Source organism: Prinia subflava, chromosome 3 (assembly GCF_021018805.1).
Source record: "Prinia subflava isolate CZ2003 ecotype Zambia chromosome 3, Cam_Psub_1.2, whole genome shotgun sequence".
Taxonomy (NCBI): domain Eukaryota; kingdom Metazoa; phylum Chordata; class Aves; order Passeriformes; family Cisticolidae; genus Prinia; species Prinia subflava.
In genome coordinates this window covers 37,076,129-37,097,734 of record NC_086249.1, presented here as the reverse complement: position 1 = coordinate 37,097,734, position 21,606 = coordinate 37,076,129, and the positions used below count along the sequence as shown (strand labels likewise).

Below are 21,606 nucleotides of genomic sequence, written 5' to 3'. Positions count from 1 at the left end.
ACTCAATTACTTTGGAGTTGGGGATGTTTTTAGCAGAGTAGAAGTTGGATGCCTGGTGTCTCTGGCTTTGTGAAGCAGAGTGACAACCTGAACGTGCTGGGAAGCCTGATAGCCTGAGACATCACAGATCATCTCAAGTGGTCTTTAAGGCCTTTGACTGATGTAACAACTCTGTTCACAGGGAAGCACTGGGCTTTGTTTGCCCTTCTGCCATAGCACAGGATACCTGAGTTACCGTAAAACCATGAACCAATGTTTTTCTTCCAAAATCTTGAAGTATCATTCCACTTTTAGAATTTTTTTTATGGACTTCCACGTTCCCCATAGTGGAACTTGTGTATTTTATCACACACGTTCCTTTTGTGCTCGATTCGTGACAGAAAAGAAAATCATTACTTCTGTGTTAATTTTTGTCAAAGATCTAATAAACTGGTTTTTGTACTTCATGAACCCTCTTTGCTATATTAACCCTCATTATTACTGTGAGTTACATTGGTACACTGAAGAACACAGTCTTGCTAAAAGGAAGCATGGGGTTGTGCAGGATGTTTGACTAAGTAACATTACGAATCACAGCATGTAACCTGTTCTTTAATACCATCTTTTTAAAAGGACATGAAAGGCAAGCTTGCTTTCTTAGTAAAAAGTACTTAGTAAAAAGTTTTTTTCCAATACTCTCTTGATTTGCAACCAACATTAATGGCCAAAATGAACTAGATTTGTTGTTTAAATTTGTGGAAATCCAGGTGCTTAAAAAAATGTACAGGGAGGTTTTGTGGAATCCAGAGTTGAACAGTGTGTGTCAGAAGCTCTTGTTCCAGCATGAGGGTTAGAATTTAACATTTATTACACATGAATGATTTGATGATACTCAGTGCAGTTTTCCTGTGGGTAATGGCTGTCTCCTGTTTTGCAGGTCTGAGGACGTTGTGCATTGCTTATGCTGATCTGTCAGAGAAGTCTTACAGAGAGTGGTTGAATGTCTACAATGAATCCAGTACGGTTCTGAAAGACAGAACTCAGAAGCTGGAGGAATGCTATGAGATCATTGAAAAGGTAAAACATACTTTTTTGATGATCAGATGTAGATTCCCTTACATGTGTATTTTCCAGTGGAATTCGGGCTTTATACAATGAAATAAACTGTTAATTTCATAGATGAGAAACCGAAAAGGTGTTCTTTGATGGTAACCTGTTGGGTCCTCAGTTTTAATCTCTAAATCTGAGATGAATTTACAGATAAAAAAATAATTTCCACTTAAAACCCCCTCTTCTCACACTTTTTTTCATGTCCCTGTTTTATGTAAGGTTGTTGTAAATTGATAAAGATAATATATGTAAATCGTTGGGTTGCACTGAGTTCCATGCACTTAGGGTATGAAGACATGTGTTCCTTTTCATACAGCAGTCAAATTCAGGGTTTTTGAAGGCTGTTGTAGGCACAGTGTTGGGCTCACCAAAACCTGTAGGGGCATGGGCTAAAAGAGGATGAGAACCTGCACTCCATGGAAATTGCCGAGCTCTTAACTTTAGAAGGGGAAAGTAGGTGTCAGAGAGCCTATTCGAAACGCTAATGAAATGAAATGTTAAAACGCGGTGAATGAAATATTAAATGCCAACGCTAGGGGCCAGTGTTTCTCTGAGCCGTGTTGGTCTTGCTGCTTTCCGAAGTGCTGTCTGTTGCACTCCTCACCTGCACAGGTTCGTGCTCTGCCCTCTTGCCCCAGAGGGTATTTAATTCTGTTTAGTGGTTTCTTTAGAACGTGTTTTGAACTTCAATATCTTTTAAAATAAATATTAAAATACTGCTTAGGTTCTGGAGCACTGTTTATTTCAGATAGTTGGGCAAATCGTAGAGTTATGGAATGGCCTACTTTGGAAGGGACTGTAAAGGTCATTGAGTTGCAATCCTCCTGCCATGGCCAGGAACACCTTTCACTAGGCCAGGTTGCTAGAGCTCCATCCAGCCTGGCCTTGAATACTTCTAAGGATGGGGCATCCACAGAGAGGTTGATCCTAGGATAGGAACTAACTTTCAGAGGGTAAAAGAAAAGCTCCAAGAACTCTTTCAGTAACAGCTGAAGATTGAGTCTTCCTTTTCCAAGTCATGCCTGAAATGGTCTTGTGTCAGTAACAGTGTGGTTATCTCATCCTTGGGTTCTGTAGGTTTGGGTAGCTCCTTTCAGCTTTCTGCTTCTTACACGGTGCTCTCATCCTCTTCTGTTTTCACCAAGGTGAAAAATGAACATTGCTTTTGCTGTACTTCAAAATGTGTTCTGAAGCTTTAGATAAATTTTGGTCATCTACTTTCTGCCTTTTTCACAATTTAGTATCTTTTTTAAGAAAAGAGAGAACCTGTGAATGGGTTGTAGAATTGGAGTTAGGAACTATCCACTGTATGCCTTCCTGTTAATATTTGCTTGCTGGTCATGCCAAGAAGCAGGCCTTACAAATAAACTGGCATTTGGCTGTAACACAAAATATAACGTATTTTAACAGCCTGGGTTTTTTCCATCTAAGGGCTCAAATTAGACCAAGAGAGCTACTTTTTCAGTCTGGGTGCTGAGATTGCTGGATCACAGTAAAGGTGCACATGAGGAGAGAAACTTGAACTGACTTCCTTCCACAGCCTTGCTCAGAGGGCTTCAGCAGGTGCAGTGGTAACTCCCCTGCTCAGGTAGCTCAGCCATGCTGATGCCTGTGCTGTCATGTGTAACTTCTTAACAAGTGATTTTTGGGAAAAAAAGACTATCTACAATTGCACGCTTGGATTATGTTTGTAACCTTCAAATGTTGCTAGCATCGACAGAGCTGATGTTTCATTGAGAGGCTGTAGAGCACTAAAGCCTAGTGACTTCATGAGTTGATTCTGCTACATTTGCCAGCTGAATCTCTCATAGCAAAAATGAAGCGCTATCAAGACCTGTGACTAATGCCAGCTTACACACTGTATGGACAACAATTTGCCCTTCTGTTCTTTAGGCATGCTTAGATTCATACAAGTGGGAGCTGCTTTTAATGCCCTCTCCAGGGAATCATGGAAAGATTTGGGTTGGAAAGGGCCCTTCAAGATCATGTAGTTGTACCCCCACCCCCAACCATGGACGAGGACACCTTTCACTAGACCATGATGCTCAAATCTCTATCCAGCCTGTTCTGGAACACTTCCAGAGATGGGTCCACCACTTCTGTGGGCAAACCTGTTCCAGTGTTTCACCATTCTCATCATAAAAATGTCAATTCTTTGTGCCTGGACTAAATATATCCTCTTTCAGTTTAAAGCCATCACCCTTGTCCTGCCATTTCTGGCCTTGGTGAACAGTCTTTATTCATTTTTCTTATAAGACCACTTTTTATATGGAAAGGCCACAGTAAGATATTGCTGAAGCCTCATCATTCTCAGGCTGAACAACTGCAACTTGCCTTACTACTTCTGTTCATTTGTCTTCATTTCTGTTGAATAATTTTAGTCCCTGCAAAGGACAGAATATGCTACCTTTTTCTGTGCAGTTTCTGAAATGATACAGTATGCCTGAACTTATTTCAATTTGTTTTAAGCTGAACATCTTTGTGTGTGTAAGAAATGATTAAAATGCTTTGAGAGGTAAAATCTGAGTAGGCTGTACCTTTTGACAAAGTTTATTTCTTAGCTATTTTTTTGCCCATCTTGTTTTTTAATTTTTTTCTGTAATGTAGCCAAATCTCCTCAAGCAATTGTTTTAGAATTGCCTGAGAATATGGCCAACACTGTAGTATTAAATTCACTATGAGACATGTATTTCTGGCAGACATCTGTATGTTGATTACAGATACTTGGATTGATTAATGTTCATACCACTTGTATTACACAAATGTAATGATTAGATCCATAAATAGTTGCAATAATTTTTGCTCTCAGTGATTATATCCAGCCTGCATGTACATTTTATAAGGGGAAATTAGTTTAAATGATGTGATGCCAAATAATTTTTGTTTTGTGAGCTTGAATATATAAACTGACTCCTCATCATGTTGCTATGGTGATTAGTGAATGGTCTAGTATATATGTTCATCTATAGGCTAACTTTGGACTTTTATAACTTGAATCAATTATTCTTGAAATGTTGCCATCTTTCTGATCAAAAACACTCTGTTCCTGACCGTACCCCTTGAAATGTGAATTGTATGCAGAGGAAGTAGAACAGCCACACTAGAAATTTACTGTGGTGTATATTGCTTGTCAAAGTGCAGTATTAGCAGTGAGATGCAACATGCTGTCCTAATTCCTTTTTTGAGTATGTTCCAAACAGAGGTTTATCGTAAGAGAATTTGAGGGATTGTTTTCTTTCTTTTTTCCCCAGGATTTGCTGCTTCTTGGAGCTACAGCCATTGAAGACCGCCTGCAAGCAGGTGTTCCAGAAACAATAGCCACACTAATAAAGGCAGAAATTAAGATATGGATTCTGACAGGTGACAAACAAGAAACAGCTCTCAATATAGGTATCGATCATTCTGGTTACTCTGAATTTTCTGATATATAGCAGGTCACATGCAAGATGTGCTGTGTGGGTTCTTAAATAGAATTGAGCCTGCTGCTTATAGAATTGTTCCTCAGGGCACAGCCTTGGAGAAGGGGTTTTGTAGGGAAGTCTTCACTATGGGTGTCAGGCTATATTCTTTTTTTGAATTTTATTATTCTTTTAAAGCAAAAGGGATCCTTGTGCTCTTGGGTAAATGTAGTTCTAACAGAATGAATATATGTAACTCTTCTTTCTGATGGTAACATGAAAACTCTACCAGACTAATGTTTCAGAAATAGTTTTAGAGCTTTTTTTCTTTTCCTACTGACTGCCTTTGAATGGAGTTGGGGATACAATGGGAAATACAATAATGTAAAGCATGTATGGTTTACAGCATCTTCCAAGCCATGTCTGTGAACATAGGTAGATAGTCAAGCTTAAATAACTGACCCTGCTCTCCCCTTACATCAAATCTGTTAGTACATTATAAAGACACTTGGTAAGAGGACATATCCTGATGTAGGCACACCCCTTGTCATGCCACAGCGCCCGAATGTCTCATCTTTGGCAACAGAATGCCATGATGCTCTTGTGTTCTTTTTGATCATTTTTCTCCCTATCACTGGTAAGTCTGCCTGGAGAGAGGGAGAGTTGCACTCTTGTGATCTGACATCACAACTAAGTAAGATCAGTTAAAGAGCATTTTAGTTCTGCCAGGAGTAGCCTGAAACACACCCAGATCTGTCTGTGTGTAGTTCTAAATGTAAAAAGCCTAATTGGTCACATTATTCATATAATTAGGGAGTCTTGAAGTCAAAATGAGCTCAAAAAGACTGGAGAAATAGCTCCTTGAACAGAGGGCAACATATGCTGTTCAGATTCCACAACTGCATTTAGATTTGCAGATTAGTCTGTTTAGATGTTTGGTGTAGGTTAAAAGGAACTTTAATAGCACAGGTTGCTTTCTCAAACTCCTTCAAGATTCTCTGTCAGTGAGCTTAGATTATTTTCAGAGAAGCTTCAGGCATTTGCTTTTAGGCTGGTTTGTTTTGTGTTATTTTAATTTTTTTTTTTCTGTTTTGGTTGACTCAGTGAAATTTCATAATGCAGTCTGCTGGACTGACTAGAATTTTTGTGTGTTCTCAAAACCAGATCAAATTTCATGTATCTTTGTATGTTAAAGGTGGTACCAAGAGGTGAAATAACTTGCTGAACTGATACAGCTGTAGTAGAAATACAGTGGATGGTCTAAGTAGACAATTTGTTTTACAAGAGTTACAAGTACTAGTTACAATACAATACAGTAGTTACAAGTACTAGTTACAATACAATACAGTAGTTACAAGTACTAGTTACAATAACTACAAATAGTTACAAAACTGTCATAAAACTTCAAAGTATTACTAGAAATATCTAAAGTTAATACTTGTACTCCTACAGGCTAGTTATCTGGTTTGAATCACAATCTGTGGCTTCTCCTTTCTCTACAAGCAATAGTTAACTTGGGAAGGGGAATACCATCTTTTGACTAATTAAAAAACATAGTTACACATTTTGGTGTAAGTACCTGAAATAAGTTGCTGTATTAACCAACAGCAGCTACCTTGAACAGCAGTAGACGAGCTTATTCTGAAGACTATGAAGGAGACTAACTTCCAGCTTTCTCGAAAACTTGGTTTGTTGTTTCTTTTATTATAGCAACTTAAGAATAACAATCACGCTTAAAACTTCTGAATTATCCCTTAGTTTAAGGTACAGTTTGGTAGTAAAACTCTAACATAATTAGCTTCATGTTCAAGTTGGCTTGAAAGTATAAACATGTGGCACCCTTCCAGTTTTTGTGTGTAACCCAATGAAACTGTAATAAACCTTCAACTTAAAACTCAATCCACGTGTGCACTGTGTTTCAGGTATAAATATGCTGTCTGGGGAATAAAAAGTATTTTCACTTTCTCAATTTTTTTGGGATTTTGCATATTGTCTCTTACTTGCTGTATGGACATGGATGTATATTGAGGGATATTTCAGCTCTTGGCAGCTCTGTCAAGGATCTGCAGTACTTTGTTCTTCCAGCTTCCTGTTGTTTCTTTGGTTTTCAGAATTTGCATATGTCTTTGTCTCTGGATTGCATTCTTGACTTCTCTGGAGAGTAATGGTTCACCTTCCGTGGAGTGGCTGTATGCCTTTCACTCAGCCACGTGCTAGTCAATGCTTCTGCAAGTGAGGAGAATATGCATTATTAGCTTTAATACTGATCAATCATTTGAACTCTGGCTCTTGAAAATGGGACTTCCAGGTTCAGAAACATCTTTAAACATTACCTGCAAACAGCTATAGAAGGCTTAATTATGTTCTTGCAGCTTCACTCTTTTCTTCAAACAGTCTGCATACTCTGGGTCATCTTTGCCTTTCAGTGAGACAAAAACACCCATGATAGATTTCTGTTTGCCCCCATCCTGGTGCTCAGCACACTCACAGGGCACCAGAACTGCTGTATTTCCAGCCAATAACTTCCCTAGGAAGAGAACTATTTTCTGGGAATGGGAGTATGGTGTTTACTCAAGTGTGTCCTTCCCTGAGCCATGAATCAGAGCCTACAGCTGAGCTGAATGCTCTTACCTAGGATGTGCTTTGATAGCTGCAAGCACTTCCTTACAGTTATTTGGGTTTGCAGTTGGAGAGGACCCTTTGAAGATACAGTCCTCCTGCCCCCTCCCTGATAGGGACATCTTTCATAAATCAGGTTGCTTAAAGCTCCATCCAACTTGGCCTTGGAACACTTCTGGGGATGGAGCATCCATAACTTCTCTGCGCAGCTTGTTCCAGTCTTGCTTCCCCCATCATAGTAAAGGTCTTCCCTATGTCCAGTCTAAACCTACCCTCTTCCAGTTTGGAATGACTGGCCCTTGACCTGCCACTACAGGTGGTAATATCTTTCTCAGTCTTTGTTCTAATTCCCTTTTATATATTGAAAGGTCTCTCCAGAACCTTCTCTTCTCCTGGTTAGACAACCCCAACTCTCAGCCTGTTTTCGTAGGAGAGGTGTTCCAGCCCTCTGATTGCTTTTGTGGCCCTCTTCTGCACTCACTCTAGCAGGTTCAGGTCTGTCTTGTGCTGCGGGCCCCAGGGCTGGATACAATACTCCAGGTGAGGTATCTCACATTCAATTTTTCATCACTTTGGTGTTTCTCAGTAGGGCTAATTTCCCTTCATCCCCTAGTCTGTCCTGAAGGGTATTTGATTGTTGCAGTACAGGTGCAGGACCTTGCATTTGGCCATGTGGAACTTGATTAGGTTCTCTCAGGCCTCCTCCTCCAGCAGATCAAAGTCACTCTGGGTAGCATCACTTCTCTTCAGTGTTGTTTAGGTGCATCATTCAGCTTGTTGTTTTCTCAAGATGTGCTGAGGGTGTACTTGATCCCTGTCTGTGCTGTGTGAAGATACTGAAGGACCAGTCTCTGGACTGGCCTGAGGGACACTACTCATTACTGGTTTTCATTTGAGTGTTGAACCATTGAATGTAACTCTCTGGATGCAGGCATCCAGCCAAATCCTTACCCATCTAACAGTGCATCCATCAGACCCCTATCTTTCCAGTTCAGAGATAAGAACACTTCCTGGTGAGCTGTGCTTTATTTCAGTTCAGGAGACAAGCCATGCCAGCACACTTGCCTGTATCCCTATGCAAAGTCTGAACAGGGCATTTGTGCCCTCTCTATACACAGAGGATAATCATTCTTCCCTCAGATGCTGGATTCTGTATGCCTGCAGTGTGAATGTGCCTGTGGGCTATGATCTTGAACTCTGGTTCAAGCAATCTTTCTCCCAGGACACTTAAAGGAAAATAAGTCCCAGAAGTACCTGATTCATCTGCTTCATGGACTTTTAGTCAGACTTTTAAATTAAAGAGCTAGATATCAACTTACAGGTGTGGGTTGACATTTTATACCTGGCTTTGAACCAGCAGTTGATCTTATTTTGCTCAGAAGCAGTGACAAAAATACTTATAATACTTATCTTAGAGTGCATTTTTTCTTGCCATGTTATTTGCCAGTAATAACTATTACAAAACTATTATAAAACTTCAAAGTATTACTAGAAATGTATAAAGTTACTACTTGTACTCCTATAGTTGCCAGGTACTTTGCTTTATAGTAGTGCTAGATTTTAACATCATCTTAGTCCTGAAATTGTACATAATGTATAAATCCCCTATAAACCCTTGTTAGGCTTGACTTACATTCTCCTATTCCAGTATTGATCTTTCTGTTTAATGTGATGGCAAGATGCAAAATAGCTTCAATTACAGGATAAGTTCTTCTGAGTCCATGATTTCCAAGATGCACAGCAGAGAAACTCTTTTCCACAGCACTTTTTTCCTTCCAACTTGACTTCTAGAATGGCATCTTGCTCATTTTGGAAGAGGTAAAGTGAAGCAGTGAGCAGTGGTTTAGAAATTACAGCCCACTGTTGCAGCTGCTGTTCTAATCAAATGCTAATAGAAAATCCTTTTGAATTAGTTATGCTGAATTTATAACAGCCTACTGCACAATACTGTTGCTCTAGCCTAGGGAAAGAATAACCCTGTTATGGAGGGAAGTATTTAAATTTGTAGTATTTTCCTTTTCTCAATAAAAATAAGGAAGTTTCTTTGTAGCTTGGAACTAACTTTTAAAAATGGCAAACTGATTTGAGAAACAAGTCAGTGTTTTGTCTGTAACTGTTGGAGATTTGCTGCTCGGTTCTATACCACCTAAGATTTGGTCACAGGCAGACTCAGAGGCTGTCTGCAAAGCTTTCATGTTGTAGGCTGCACGTCATTAGAACATTTCATCCTTTTCCCAACAGGTGTGGGTTCAGTGTCATTCTGTGTTGTTCTCTGAAGCAGAAATTAAACCTAGGCTCATTAACATGTATTTGCAAAGTTGCACTTGATATTCATAGTCCGCAAAAATGGAGTAGAAACTGAAACTTCTGCAGGTAATCAGACCTGCTGCCTGAGAGTGCCTGGCTATGATAGAAGCATGTCTTCCACAAAGGAAGGAGGGGGATTTACTTTCTTGACAGAAGTCACGCATGCAGACATGTTAACCTTGGATTACACCTACGAAACTAGCCCAATTATAAGAACTCTGTAGCCTGAGGAAATGATTTGCATTGCAATTGATGACCCAGGATAGCCTTTCTAAGGAATCAAGAATCCCACAGATGATTTCATGCCTCAGTTGTTCTCTTGCTGTTGTAAGATATGGAAAGAGGCACTTCATCTTTTTACCGTGACTGTGTTCAGCTTTTGAATCTGTCACCCTTGCAGAGGGTGCTCACTGGGATGTGACTTATTCTGCAATACCCTCCAGTCTCCATTTAAGAAAAGCGAGAGACTTCCCAAGACCCCATTTTATTTGATAGCAGTTTCTTAAACTGCTGTAATTAATTTCTATTAAAAAATATTAGAAATAAAAAATAATTGTATTGAGTTTCCTTTTCCCGTGTAACTTAGATGAGCAGTAAAAGCTGTGTGCTTGAAATTAATTCCCTGCTATTTTATGAAGCTGACATCACTATGCAAATCCCAAGTGAACTTGCATGAGCTTTTAGGATGATGTAGTGGGGTCAGCGTGATACAAGTTTGCATTTCTCTCTTGCCATTAATATGAGCAGAATTAACCTCTTTATTATGTAAATTATTAAACTTCTATAAAAATAAGAGATTTTTTTTCTTGTGTTGAGAGTTTTTGTTTTGAATTTTTGTGTCCTGGAAAATGTACAGAACTGCTTTCTGGGTGTTCTTTCATGTCCTAGTCCCACACTAAGAACAATCTAGTCCAATTACCTTGTGTGTATAGGAGTTGGTAGGGGCTCTGTGAGTTTCATTGAGCTCTACCTCTTGCTGAAGCTCAGAACCTTCCACACTGAGCACTCAGGAGTCAGTAATGCTCATGTAAGCTTTATGTGGGCTAAGGGAACTGAGTAGCATCAACTGAAATGAAAACGTGTGCATTTCCTGCCATCTGGCATAGATGCAACTGCATTCAGATTTGTGCCTGTAGTGTGCTGAAGGCAAACCTGTCTTCATGTAGACTTAAAAATTGGTGTAGGGCTGTAGGCTATATTTACTTCATCCAGTTCACACAGTGTTTTCTTTAATTAAAACATCTCGAATGATGTATTTGAAAAGGCAGATGGAATGCAGCCCATATCTCCAGTAAATCTGTCATGTTGGAGTGTTCTCTATATACCAATGTTTCCAGCAATCTGCCTGATAGGAGTAACTGCTCAAAAATAAATTGTCATTTCACCTATAGATGCTTACCTTAAGGGTGAGCTTGAACTTTAGATAGTCTTCCAAAAAGTAAGTCCGTGTATTTTATTGTCTTTTTTTTTTTTCTCTCCTCTTGCAGGGTACTCTTGCAGACTCATTTCACAGAGTATGTCTCTCATCCTGGTCAATGAAGATTCACTAGATGTAAGTAAGCGAATTCTGATGTAATTCTTGACAGGAGGAGGTGTTGCTAACAAGATGGAAAGTTGTTAGGCTTTCACATTGAATTTTGCTTGCTTACCCTTAGGGGTAGGAAGATAAACAGTTCATGCTAAAACACAGGTGTATTGTGTAAAGTGTTCTTCAGAGATCTTCAGTCACAACTGTACAAATCAAACTGAAGTCTCAGAATGAGCAACTTCGTGGATACATGGGTTTGATTCTGCAGCAAAGTGGAAAAATCTGCAGCATGCCATCGGGAATATAGTTAAGTTTTAAGGTATAGATATAGAAGTAATGTTTCAAGAAAACTTGTTTTTTGGGTTTTTTTTCTGTCTTCACTATTACATGGAACAGCTCTAACCACACCTGCATTGTGAGCTTGTCTATGTACAGTAGCTTTTGAGACCTAAATCAAAAATGTTGTGCAAATGCTTGCCACGCTCTTGATATATATGCCAAAATGAAATAGAAAAATCATGTATTTGTACATGTATCTTCCTAGGAGATATTTTTCCAATTTGTGTGTTTCAATGTTCGTATCGGTATTGGATATCACTTCAATATCTGATTTCTATTAGTGGTATTTGTAGAACAGATGAAAGTACCTATAATAGGCAGCATCTGGCATTTGCATTTAGAATTGGCAGCTTGATTGGGTGGGAGATGCAAAGCCTACATCTTGGAGTACCAGAGGAGTTACTGGATATCTGCAAATCTGGTTGAAGAGGGTAATACTACTGTGGCAAAATTATCATTGGCTAAGTGTTATTTTCTGGTTGCCTTGGTTTGATTCCAATAACTTTGTGTGTAGAAAACTTTGGTTACAGAATCCACCTGTAAACAGTATTTGAAATTTGTCAGTAAACATAAAAACTGTGTTGTTTATGCTCCTGGAAGCTTTTGGAACAGGAGCTTGCACCCCCAGTGTGTTTGCCAGTGACACTGAGCTGTGTGGTGCAGTCAGCACACTGGAGGGAAGGGATGCTATCCAGAGGGATCTGGACAGGCTTGAGAGGTGGGCCTGTGTGAACTTTATGAAGTTCAACAAGGTCAAATACAAGGTGCTGAGCTTGGGTTGGGGCAGTCTCAAGCACAAGCCCAGGCTGAGAGGAGAATGGATTGAGAGCAGCCCTGAGGAAAAAGACTTGGGGTGTTGGGACAAAAAGCTCCCTATGACCCAGCAATGTGCACTCACAGCCCAGAAAGCCAAAGGCATCCTGGGCTGCATCCAAAGAATCACAGTCAGCAGGTCAAGGGAGATGGTTCTCCCTTTCTCCTTTGCCTCATGAGACCTGACCTGAGCCCCAGCTCTGGGGCTCCCAAACACAAAAAACAGGTGGACTTCTTGGAAGGAGTCCAGAGCAGGGCCACTAAGTTGACCAGAGGTCTGAAGCATCTCTGCTAAGAAGACATGTTGAGAGATGTGGGACTCTTCAGCCTGCAGAAGAGAAGGATTTGGAGAGACCTTATAGCACCTTGCAGTATCCAGAGGAGACCTACAAGGAAGCTGGAGAGGGACTATTTACAAGGGCATGTAGTGATAGGACAAGGGGGAACGGCCTTAAGGTGAAAGAGAGAGGAGGTATAGATTAGATGCTAGGAAAGAATTCTTTACTGTGAGGGTGGTGAGACACTGGAACAGGTTGCCATGAGAGGCTGTGGACTCCTTATCCCTGGAGGTATTAAAGACTAGGCTGGATGGGACTTTGAGCAAGTGGAAGGTGTCCCTGCCCATGGCAGGGAGGTTGAAGTTAGATTATCTTTAAGGTCCATTTCAACTCTAATTTTTCTATGATTCTTTTCTATGCTTCTCTCTCATTGGAGAAAACAAACAAAGAAAAGAAAAAACAAAACAAAACAAAAAAACCCAACCCCCCCCAAAAACCCAAAAAAACCACCAACCAAAAAAACCCAAAAAACACCACCACCACCACCACCACCACCACCACAACAACAACAACAACAACAAAAAAAAAAAAAAAAAAAAAAAAAAAAAAAAAAAAAAAAACCACAAAAAACAAACAAACAAAAAAGGAGAATCAGGACATATCAGATGAGAAAAGAAACCCATTATTGATATATATAGTTGCTGGTCTTTTAAGTGAGGAAAATGTTATCGTATAATACATCATAAATATTGAAAGTGACTGATACTTCAGCTCAGATAACTTATATTTTTCTAAAACATGAGTACAAATTCATGGAGCTTCCGAACTGGTGCATCGAAAATGCTTTGTATTACTCTTGCTTTCCATCTAAAGTAAGTCTATGGGTTTTCTCCAAAGTACTCTTATCGCCATTTTTAATGTAGAATTGATTTTATATGTATGTGAATATAAAACTTATATTTTGTTAATAAGTGCCTCTAGTTCTTCTATTCTAAGGTGTCTTTAAGTATTTATTGCCAATTTTTCAGTATGAGATCTCCATAGTAATACTTATTTTGTGTTGTACCTCTAACAGAAATTTTGACTTCTGTTCAACTGAGCCTGAAGTCTAAGGTTCTCACACCGAAATTCTGTAACATTATATTTAATATATTCCACCTTTGAAATCTATTAATACTAAAAATGAGTTTTTACAAGATCCAAGTTGAGCTTAGAGCTTTTAAATATTGATACACTTCCCCCTTTGTGCAGTCCCTGTGTGACTTTTCCCTCCCTCTTCTGCTCCTTGGCATGCAGCAGCAGGTGAGATGTGATCGAACAACTGTCTTTGCTTGGTTTTGAGAGATAAATTTTTTTCTAAATCACACACTTCAGGGGAAAAATCAATAATTTTTGTTCTCTTCAGGGAACTCCTGGGAATAGAAAAGACTAATCCCTGGCTTGATTCAGCTGAATTCTCGAAACGTAGCATAATAATCTGCAAATGTCTATCCCTTATAGACTTTACCAAATGCATACATATAATCACTTGTTTTTTCTTTTCCTAGTAAAGTGTTTTGAAACGAGAATATTTTGAGCATGAGATTTACTTTGAGTGTAGTTCTTGGACTCAGTTTCTGTTTAATTAAATTGGAACACCATAAAGTCTTATTGTGCAGCTCTTAACCTGGAAAAATTACTTCATTGGCATCTTGTAGAATTTTGAGTTGTGGGAGCAATGAGAACCGTACCTGAAGAAGGGAAATTGAATGACCATAGAGCCCCTGGCTGGAAAACATCTAACAAGAGAGGTGACATTACAGCCAAGGAATGGTGTGTGTGTCCCTCCCCGTAAATCCTGTAGAAAGAAGAGCTGGGAACTGTGTCAGTTGCTTGTCACATGAGATGGTGTTTAACAGTAGTGGAAGGACAACATTGCAGGGATCCAGTTCTGAAGCTGTGGGTAATATTTTGCTGTAATCGTGTTGATGTAGAAGGTGCTACACTCCTTTGTGAGTGTGTTCTTCAGAACTCACTTGCCAGGAGTGACAGTCCTGGGTTGTAGTCACAGATTTACTCACAGATGTGTGAGTAACAGCAAGTGGATACTCCTGTGTTAGAACACTCAGTGCTGGTGTCTCTTGATAAGGTATGACTACAAGTGTAAGCAGAAGCTGGCCTTCCTTGCTTTTCCTCATGTTCAGGTATGTCTTATGCATGCATCACTGTTGGGATGTACCTGTTTGCGCCACCATGGTATTTTGTAGTATTCTTAAAAAGCAAGCATAGTTTCACAGTGTGATTTGTCATCTGTAGTCAGTGTCTAGACTTCCCAAATAGTCTCAGTATCTGCAGGGAAGTTTTATGTACAGTTATGTTTTATATTCCAGCAGTGAGGACCTGGAAAACTTGGTTATTTTGTTGTTAGTTTATTTTAGCTATTCTGTAGGGTAACATTACTTTGAAGGTTCTGTAATAAGGAAGATCTGTTAACCTTGAGAATATTAGATTTATCCAATGACTTTCATACTCTTTCTTCTTAGTTGGTACATTTGCTTCCCACACTTCTTTAGAGTTAAAAACTTAAGGAGATCTTTGACAGACACCATTATTCATTGTATTTAAATATTGATACATCTGCAGATCTGATATTATCTGGGAATCATGAATCTCTTAAGAAGTAAAGCTCTGACCTGGTCGTTGTACTTAGCTGTATGCTAGAAATAGCAGGTTTTGTTGCATTATTATCTAAAACTTTTTCTAATGAACATTGAGAAGTCAGACTTTGTAAGCGAGAAAAACATGAGCAGAAGGCCATTAAAAATAAATTGTTTATCACCACATTTGTCTTTGAGTGAGTATGGTTCCAGTAGTGTCCTCTGTATTAGGCTTCTCAGAAAGATTTACATAGCATTATGGCTTAGACAGAAAGGTGTTACCTTCACCTACAGAATTTCTTCAGCGTATGCATCACAAGAGTTTTTAGTGTAAATCTGTGTTTCAAACTCTCGAGAACAATTACAGTAGACAGTGCCTGTGAAGCTCTGAGAAACTTTGAAGATGTTGCTTTTGGGGTCCTGATTCTCTTGCAGGAGGGATGGCTATGCCTTGTCAGTGATGTCATGCTGATTACTCCCAAAGCATGGGCCTAAAGGTATTGTCAGCTTTTCAGACCAAAACAAAAGTTGCCTAAAACTCCAAATGCTCCAAAGCATTGGTACTGTGTGTGCTTCAGCTGTATTAAAAGATAATAAGGTGTGCAGGTACTGCTAGGAGGACGAGCCTGGTACTGCTAATGCCATGTAGGTGCTTTGAAGGTTACATCTTGTGTATTGCACTAGAGAGGAGGCTGGGCTCTTACCTCCCCTGCTGTCATCTGCCCACATCCATTCAGAAAAAGTTAATATTTTGGAAAACTGGTCAATGTGAGCAAGCTCAGTTTGAGCCGAGATCAGCTCCCCTTCAGAGGGGCATCTGCAACAGTTCTCTAGTGCCTTGTGGCTAGTGAGTTACTCCAGTTACCACTTAGCCTGGAATTGTAATCAGCTCTTCTTCTACCACTGGGGATTTGCAAAGGAAGCTAATTAGGGAAACTAGGGAAAGAATACATTTTCTGTTGTACAAAGCTTTTACTATTGCTCAATTTTCTGTTTTTGTTTATCTAGAAATGCACATCAAGCTAATAAGTAGTTACATAAGGAAGAGAGTCTAGTAATCAGATAAGTCTTCAAAATGTTAGGTGGAAGGGCTTTAGTGGTTTTTTGTTTGTTTTTGAGGAACAAATAGGATCTTTCATAACTCCAGGTATTTGCTAATCTGCATAGAAAGTTAATTGTATGGATGTGGAAAATATAGAGCTCTTCATGTGAAAAGCTGCTTTGATTTGAGTATACTGTGTAGAATTATAAATGAAAGAATATAGGTGTTACCTAGACCTGTAGGTTTAAGTACACACAGGACTGTGTAACTTAAGTATTGGATTACTACTTTTTCAGGAAGTAATACTAATAGGTTTGAGCTGTGAGTGGTGAACGAGTTGGGCTGGTATTTTTGTTTCATCCTGCTTTTTACTTTTCAGAATTCATTAATGACTGTTCTCCCTTATCTGTGGCTCTGTTTTTTCTGTCAGTGTTTTCTGGCTCTGTGATAGTTGGTTTGGATGAAGTGGGGTACTTGGACCTGAAGGAATGCAAGGACCCTTAGGAGTGCTAAGAAAAGGTTACTAAATAACTCTTCTTTCTATAAGTGGAAACTGTAGGATTGTGAAGGCTGGAGAACGCTCTTAAAAACCCAAACACACAAAGTTACTTTTCCTTTCATATTTTAAGTTGTAATTGTGGTCATTTCTGACAAGAGCCGATTTTAGGCAGCTGGTATTTAACAGATGTGGGCTAATGTCTTGTCCATGCTAGAATAGATCATGTTACATGAAAATAGAAAGGAAGAGTGTGTTCCCTGAATTCCATCTAATATTTGCTGTCTTGTTTGTAAGAGTTCTCATATGTTAGAGGAAAATGACTGGAAACAAATACTATTTTTTTAAAATTTACTAATGATCTTCACATATGTGAAGGCTTACATCAATAGATGATCACAGGGTATTATCCAGATCTGTTTTCTGTTGTGTGGGTAACAATAGAAGCTTGGCTTCAGCTGGATGGTGAGGAAAGTATCTGTTGGCTTTGAAGATGGGATTCTCTGCAGCACACTGATGTGCTTTTTTTTCTGTTAAGCACAAGAGACCATGGAAACATAAAGCTGTGTAATCAAGTGTTACATGGACTTTTTAAAATGAGATGTTACCCACGAAGTGCAGTTTTTTCTGATAGTAAAGCATGATGGTGCATTTTTAGGGGAAAAAGATGAAGCTGGGTCTGATGTATAGATGAGTTATGGATACTAATCCTCTTGACTGATGTGGCTAATACTGCACATCTGTAGAAAGAATTCAAATTTGTCTTTTGTACTGAAGGGCGAGAACTAAATAGTCCTTTCTTCTTCAAGATACTTTCATATCTGATCTTTTGCTTTCATTGAAGGGGTTCCTTGTTCATGCAAGTTTGTCTGGGGGTTTTAAGAATAAGCAGTCTTCCTTTCTTGGTGTGGAGCCAGCCTAAAGCAATAGGATTTATTCATCTGCAGTGTTAACTTAATGAAGACAGTAGAGAACTAACTGCTTCAGGGTGACAGAGTATATCTTGGTCATGTATTCAAAAACAGAGAGATGTAGGTATCTGTGGTCTTACTTTTGTAGTTCCCACAATACTAACTTTACTACTACTTTGTTAAAAATTTTTTTAAAGATTATTTCCTTTTATCATATGAATTAGAGACTCATTCTTGTAACTGAAACTTGATTGCTCCAAGCCTTCTCATCAGTTAGGAAAGGAGTACATTTCCTTAATAGGGGAATTAAGGAAAAAAAGAAGTTTTACATCTGGTTGAAGCTAGAGAATGTCCTACAGAATTTCTCTGGGTTGATTGGTCTGTCAGAAACTAGAATTAAGCAGTTCTGCAGCTCTATGAATTGGATACCTAAGTACGTGTTCCCTCTGCTTTTTAACCTTCTGCATAGAGTAGAAACAATTAGAGGAACCTTGTGGAAATCTCTAGGGGTTTTATATAACTTTGTCACAGTGTTGTAAGCTTTTTTTTTTTTATGGAAGCATGTGCCAAGGTGCATTTTCTCACTATCTTTAGTCGTTTAACTCACATAGTGATGTTAGAAGATTTTGTTGCTCTTTCATATTTACTGATTAGCTTACCCTCTACACATCTTAAGTAGTGTTTGCAATCTCTCCTCTCCATGTGTTCAAGACAAAACTGATTTGGATATCTTGACTTTTCAGATAATCCCCAAATCCTGAATTATCATAACCCATGTTCTAATTGGGTCTAAAAATCACAGCTCTGAAGTGTCAGAAGATAATGGTTTTTTGGAGAGCTTTGGTAATGAGTGTTAGAGCCGAGGTGATTCAGATATTTTCCTGAAGCTTCCATCGTGCTGAGTTTTGGTGGTATCTATGTATGCTTGTTTGATACTAATTCATGTTCTTGTAGCCGGAGTTTAAAATTCAATGAGACAAGAACTTACAACAATTTGTAGAAAGACAAGATATCAAATTCTGTGGTGGAACTTGGGACCATTTATTTGGCTAATGGTGATCCAAGTTGTCTGGCTTCAAGAATTCAGTGTTCTCGGGGTGCAGGGGAGGGGGGAAGGTTAGCAGAGTGTGTGCTTCTGCTAACCTAAGTTTAGCAGAACTCTGGGAAAATGTGGATGAATAAAGCCAATTAATGGTTAAGGGGCCTTGTAAGATCTAGGCTGATACAGTAGTATTTGTCTGGATTATAGAATTAATATTTCACAACTTACCTGTAAATAGCATAAGGAAAGGGAGGATGGGTTCACAACTTAACTGATTAACTTTTTGAAAACTTGTCATTTCTTTTCAGGTTATTAAAACTTAATTGGTCTGTCTATAGTTGGTTTAATACTAGCAGGTTCTCAAGGGATTTCTAGTTCTGTCCAGGGCTTGACAGACAAAATCTGCAGTTCAATAGACAGAGTTAATAGGTTTAGTAAATATTAATAAAAGAAATCTATTGTATAACTAAATCTTTAGGGAAATTACTGTGGTGGTTTAATTTAAAAAAAAGAAACATAATCTTGATGATTCTGTGGAGTTTTCTTACTGAAATTATTTTTAGTAATTGAAGTGGGTATCATATTTATTAGATAAACTTTAATAAAAACTTCAGATGTATTGAGTAAACTGATAGGAAACTAAGTGTGTTTTTAAAACTCAAGGATAAAGAGGTCTTTGAAAAGTTAGTGTTCACTTCAGGGAATGGTGTTTGTTTGACTAGAAAAGAGAAGCTTGCCTAGGGCTTTCTTTATATTCTTATCTTAAAAAAAAAAAGTAAAAATGCAGGAAGCTGTCATGATGAAAGCAAATCAGGTGTTGTGTCCAGCTTCTCAGTTGAGTGGATACTAGTATCTTTTCTGGGCCACAGTTAATGCCATGAAAATAAGATTTGTTTTCAATTCTTTCTAGAAGGAGAAGCAGTGAGACATGAGCAGTGCAGCTGCAGCAGTGCTCTTGCTTCCTGAGCTACCTGTGGATGTCTGGGAAATGTCCATTTGCACCGACTGTATATGAGAATAGAATATTTAAGTTGTAAGGACTAGGATCAAATTAAAACTTTTTCAGTTTCAATGTGGGGATGAATTGTAAATGATACATACCTGAAATGGTGTTGTACAACCCTAGTTTATAATATAGTACAGAGAATTTCAAGTCAAACGAAACCAACATCTATGTACAGGATGCTATGTCCACTCGATGCATTTTGCCATGCAATCATTCCTAACAGTGGCAATTGCCAACAAATACATGTCCATTTTAATGTTTTGTTGCTTTTAAATCTGCAAGGAGTAAGCAAGCCCCTTACTACGGGAAGGGATGAAATGGGTTACTTGCAGGAGTCTGGCAAAGTAGGTGGAAGAAGATTCCCTTTCCTCTGTGGTTCACTACCTGCTACTAGGAATTGTATTGAAACCTTTAATGCAGGTAGGCAGAGTATTTGTGAGAAGTCAAGGAAGGACAGTGGACAAAGCCAGTGTAGTGGTTTTGGAGGCAGAGAAGGCAGCAGGTGGTTGTTTAGTTTGTTGTATGGGATTTTTTTGTATGAAGGAAGTACTTGAAGCTTCTTCAGAAATGGAAATTATTTAGCTACTTGAGATTACAAATAAAGTAGATCTTGTGACAGATCATTGGATTCATGCTTGTCCAGCATCCGGGAGCCACATGGACCTTCAGTTAGGAAATCTGGAAATTAGAGAGATACTTCTGGCAGAAGGTGTTTGAAAATATGTTTGCCAAGAAGGAGTTGTGGCTATTTATCAATATACTGGGAACTAAGGTGCTGTGGTGAAGGCAATAAATTCTCAAACTAAATATTATTCAAAACAATGGTAGTCATGTAGGACCAAGCATGCATCTAGCACATCTTTTAATTTTTTAAGAGACAAAACACTCCTACTTAGACTGCCTTAATCTCTGCACTTGGAATTAGTTATCTTGCCTGTCCGCTGACTGCTGTACATTGTCTAAATCAGTGAACATAAAGTACTGAAGTGCCTCTAGTTTTTATCCCAGAAGCCTGTGCTAAATTACCTGTTTTCTTACTTGGGTTTTGAGTATTAATTCACACACTGTCATTATTGCTGTCATAGTTTTTCCTTTTTTTTTTTAATGTCAGGAGGCTTGTTACATATGTGTGCTCAAGAGAAGCCTGGTGTTAATATGAAGTACAATAAACTGCATATTTTAAAAACTGAACAGACTAAATAACATGAAATAGGAAAAATAGAAAGAAAAATGTTTGGTGTAGGGTGTTGTCATTTTTTTTTTTGGTTGGTTGGTAATTTGTGGGGTTTTTATTATTTTAATAAGACATTGAATAAGACATTGTATACAGTCTGCTGTAAAAATGGCCAGTCTGGTTTTAAGACCATATCTGCTGCCTCATAATGCAGTTTCAGTAATCTTGAGTTTGGGTTCACATGTGCAGTTGGCTGGTTACAATATTCTTTTCCATTAAGCATTTTTGGAGCATATCATCCTTTATGAGCAAAGGTTAACTAGGGCCTGAAGGAAGCTCGAAGCAGCAAAGTACAGATGTGTTTGTAGCAAAGAAGACCACTGGCCAAGCCCAGGATAATTACTGCTGTATATTATTTAAAGATAGACCCTTAGTTGTTCAACTCTTCTAGTGTCTTCCAAAGATGGTGTTCTGCCCTAACTGATTGCAATGTCCAAAGTCATTGTGGCTAAATCTCTATTTCCCATATGGTATTTCAGTTCAAGAAGTCAGAAAAGGCAGCCTATGTGATGTAAGAATGAATATTTTGGTCTGGGACTTGTGAATATTGTTACCTTAACTGTGTGTTTCTCTGCAATGGCATTGGAGCTCTGAAAATCTTTATGGTGCTGTCTTTTGAAATAGTGCGTTTGCGTAGAATTTTTTTAATAGGTGAACATGATCATCTAGTCAGCTAATGGAATAAGCTTTGGGAGGAATGCAGCCTCTGGATACTTGAGAGGCTGGACTAAATGGGGCTCAGCATTTCTCAGTTTCAGCAATCTTGCATACAGTCTGAAAAACTGCTTATTTTTTGTATTTCTGATTCTTGTTAGAATTCATTGCCCTAAGTTAAGCATTTGTTGAATTGGTTGGGAGACGGCTTTTA

The 21,606-nt window shown here is 38.7% G+C and overlaps 1 protein-coding gene across 3 annotated transcripts in view; it reads left to right on the top strand.

The window, feature by feature from the left end:
- The window catches only part of ATP8A2 (ATPase phospholipid transporting 8A2), a 280,952-nt gene that overhangs the window by 48,982 nt on the left and 210,364 nt on the right, over positions 1-21,606 (top strand). For all 3 annotated transcript variants that reach the window (XM_063394699.1, XM_063394698.1, XM_063394700.1), the window contains 3 exons: positions 917-1,056; positions 4,341-4,479; positions 10,901-10,965. In XM_063394699.1, the coding sequence (XP_063250769.1) occupies positions 917-1,056; positions 4,341-4,479; positions 10,901-10,965 (344 nt within the window). The remainder of the gene's footprint in view (positions 1-916; positions 1,057-4,340; positions 4,480-10,900; positions 10,966-21,606) is intronic.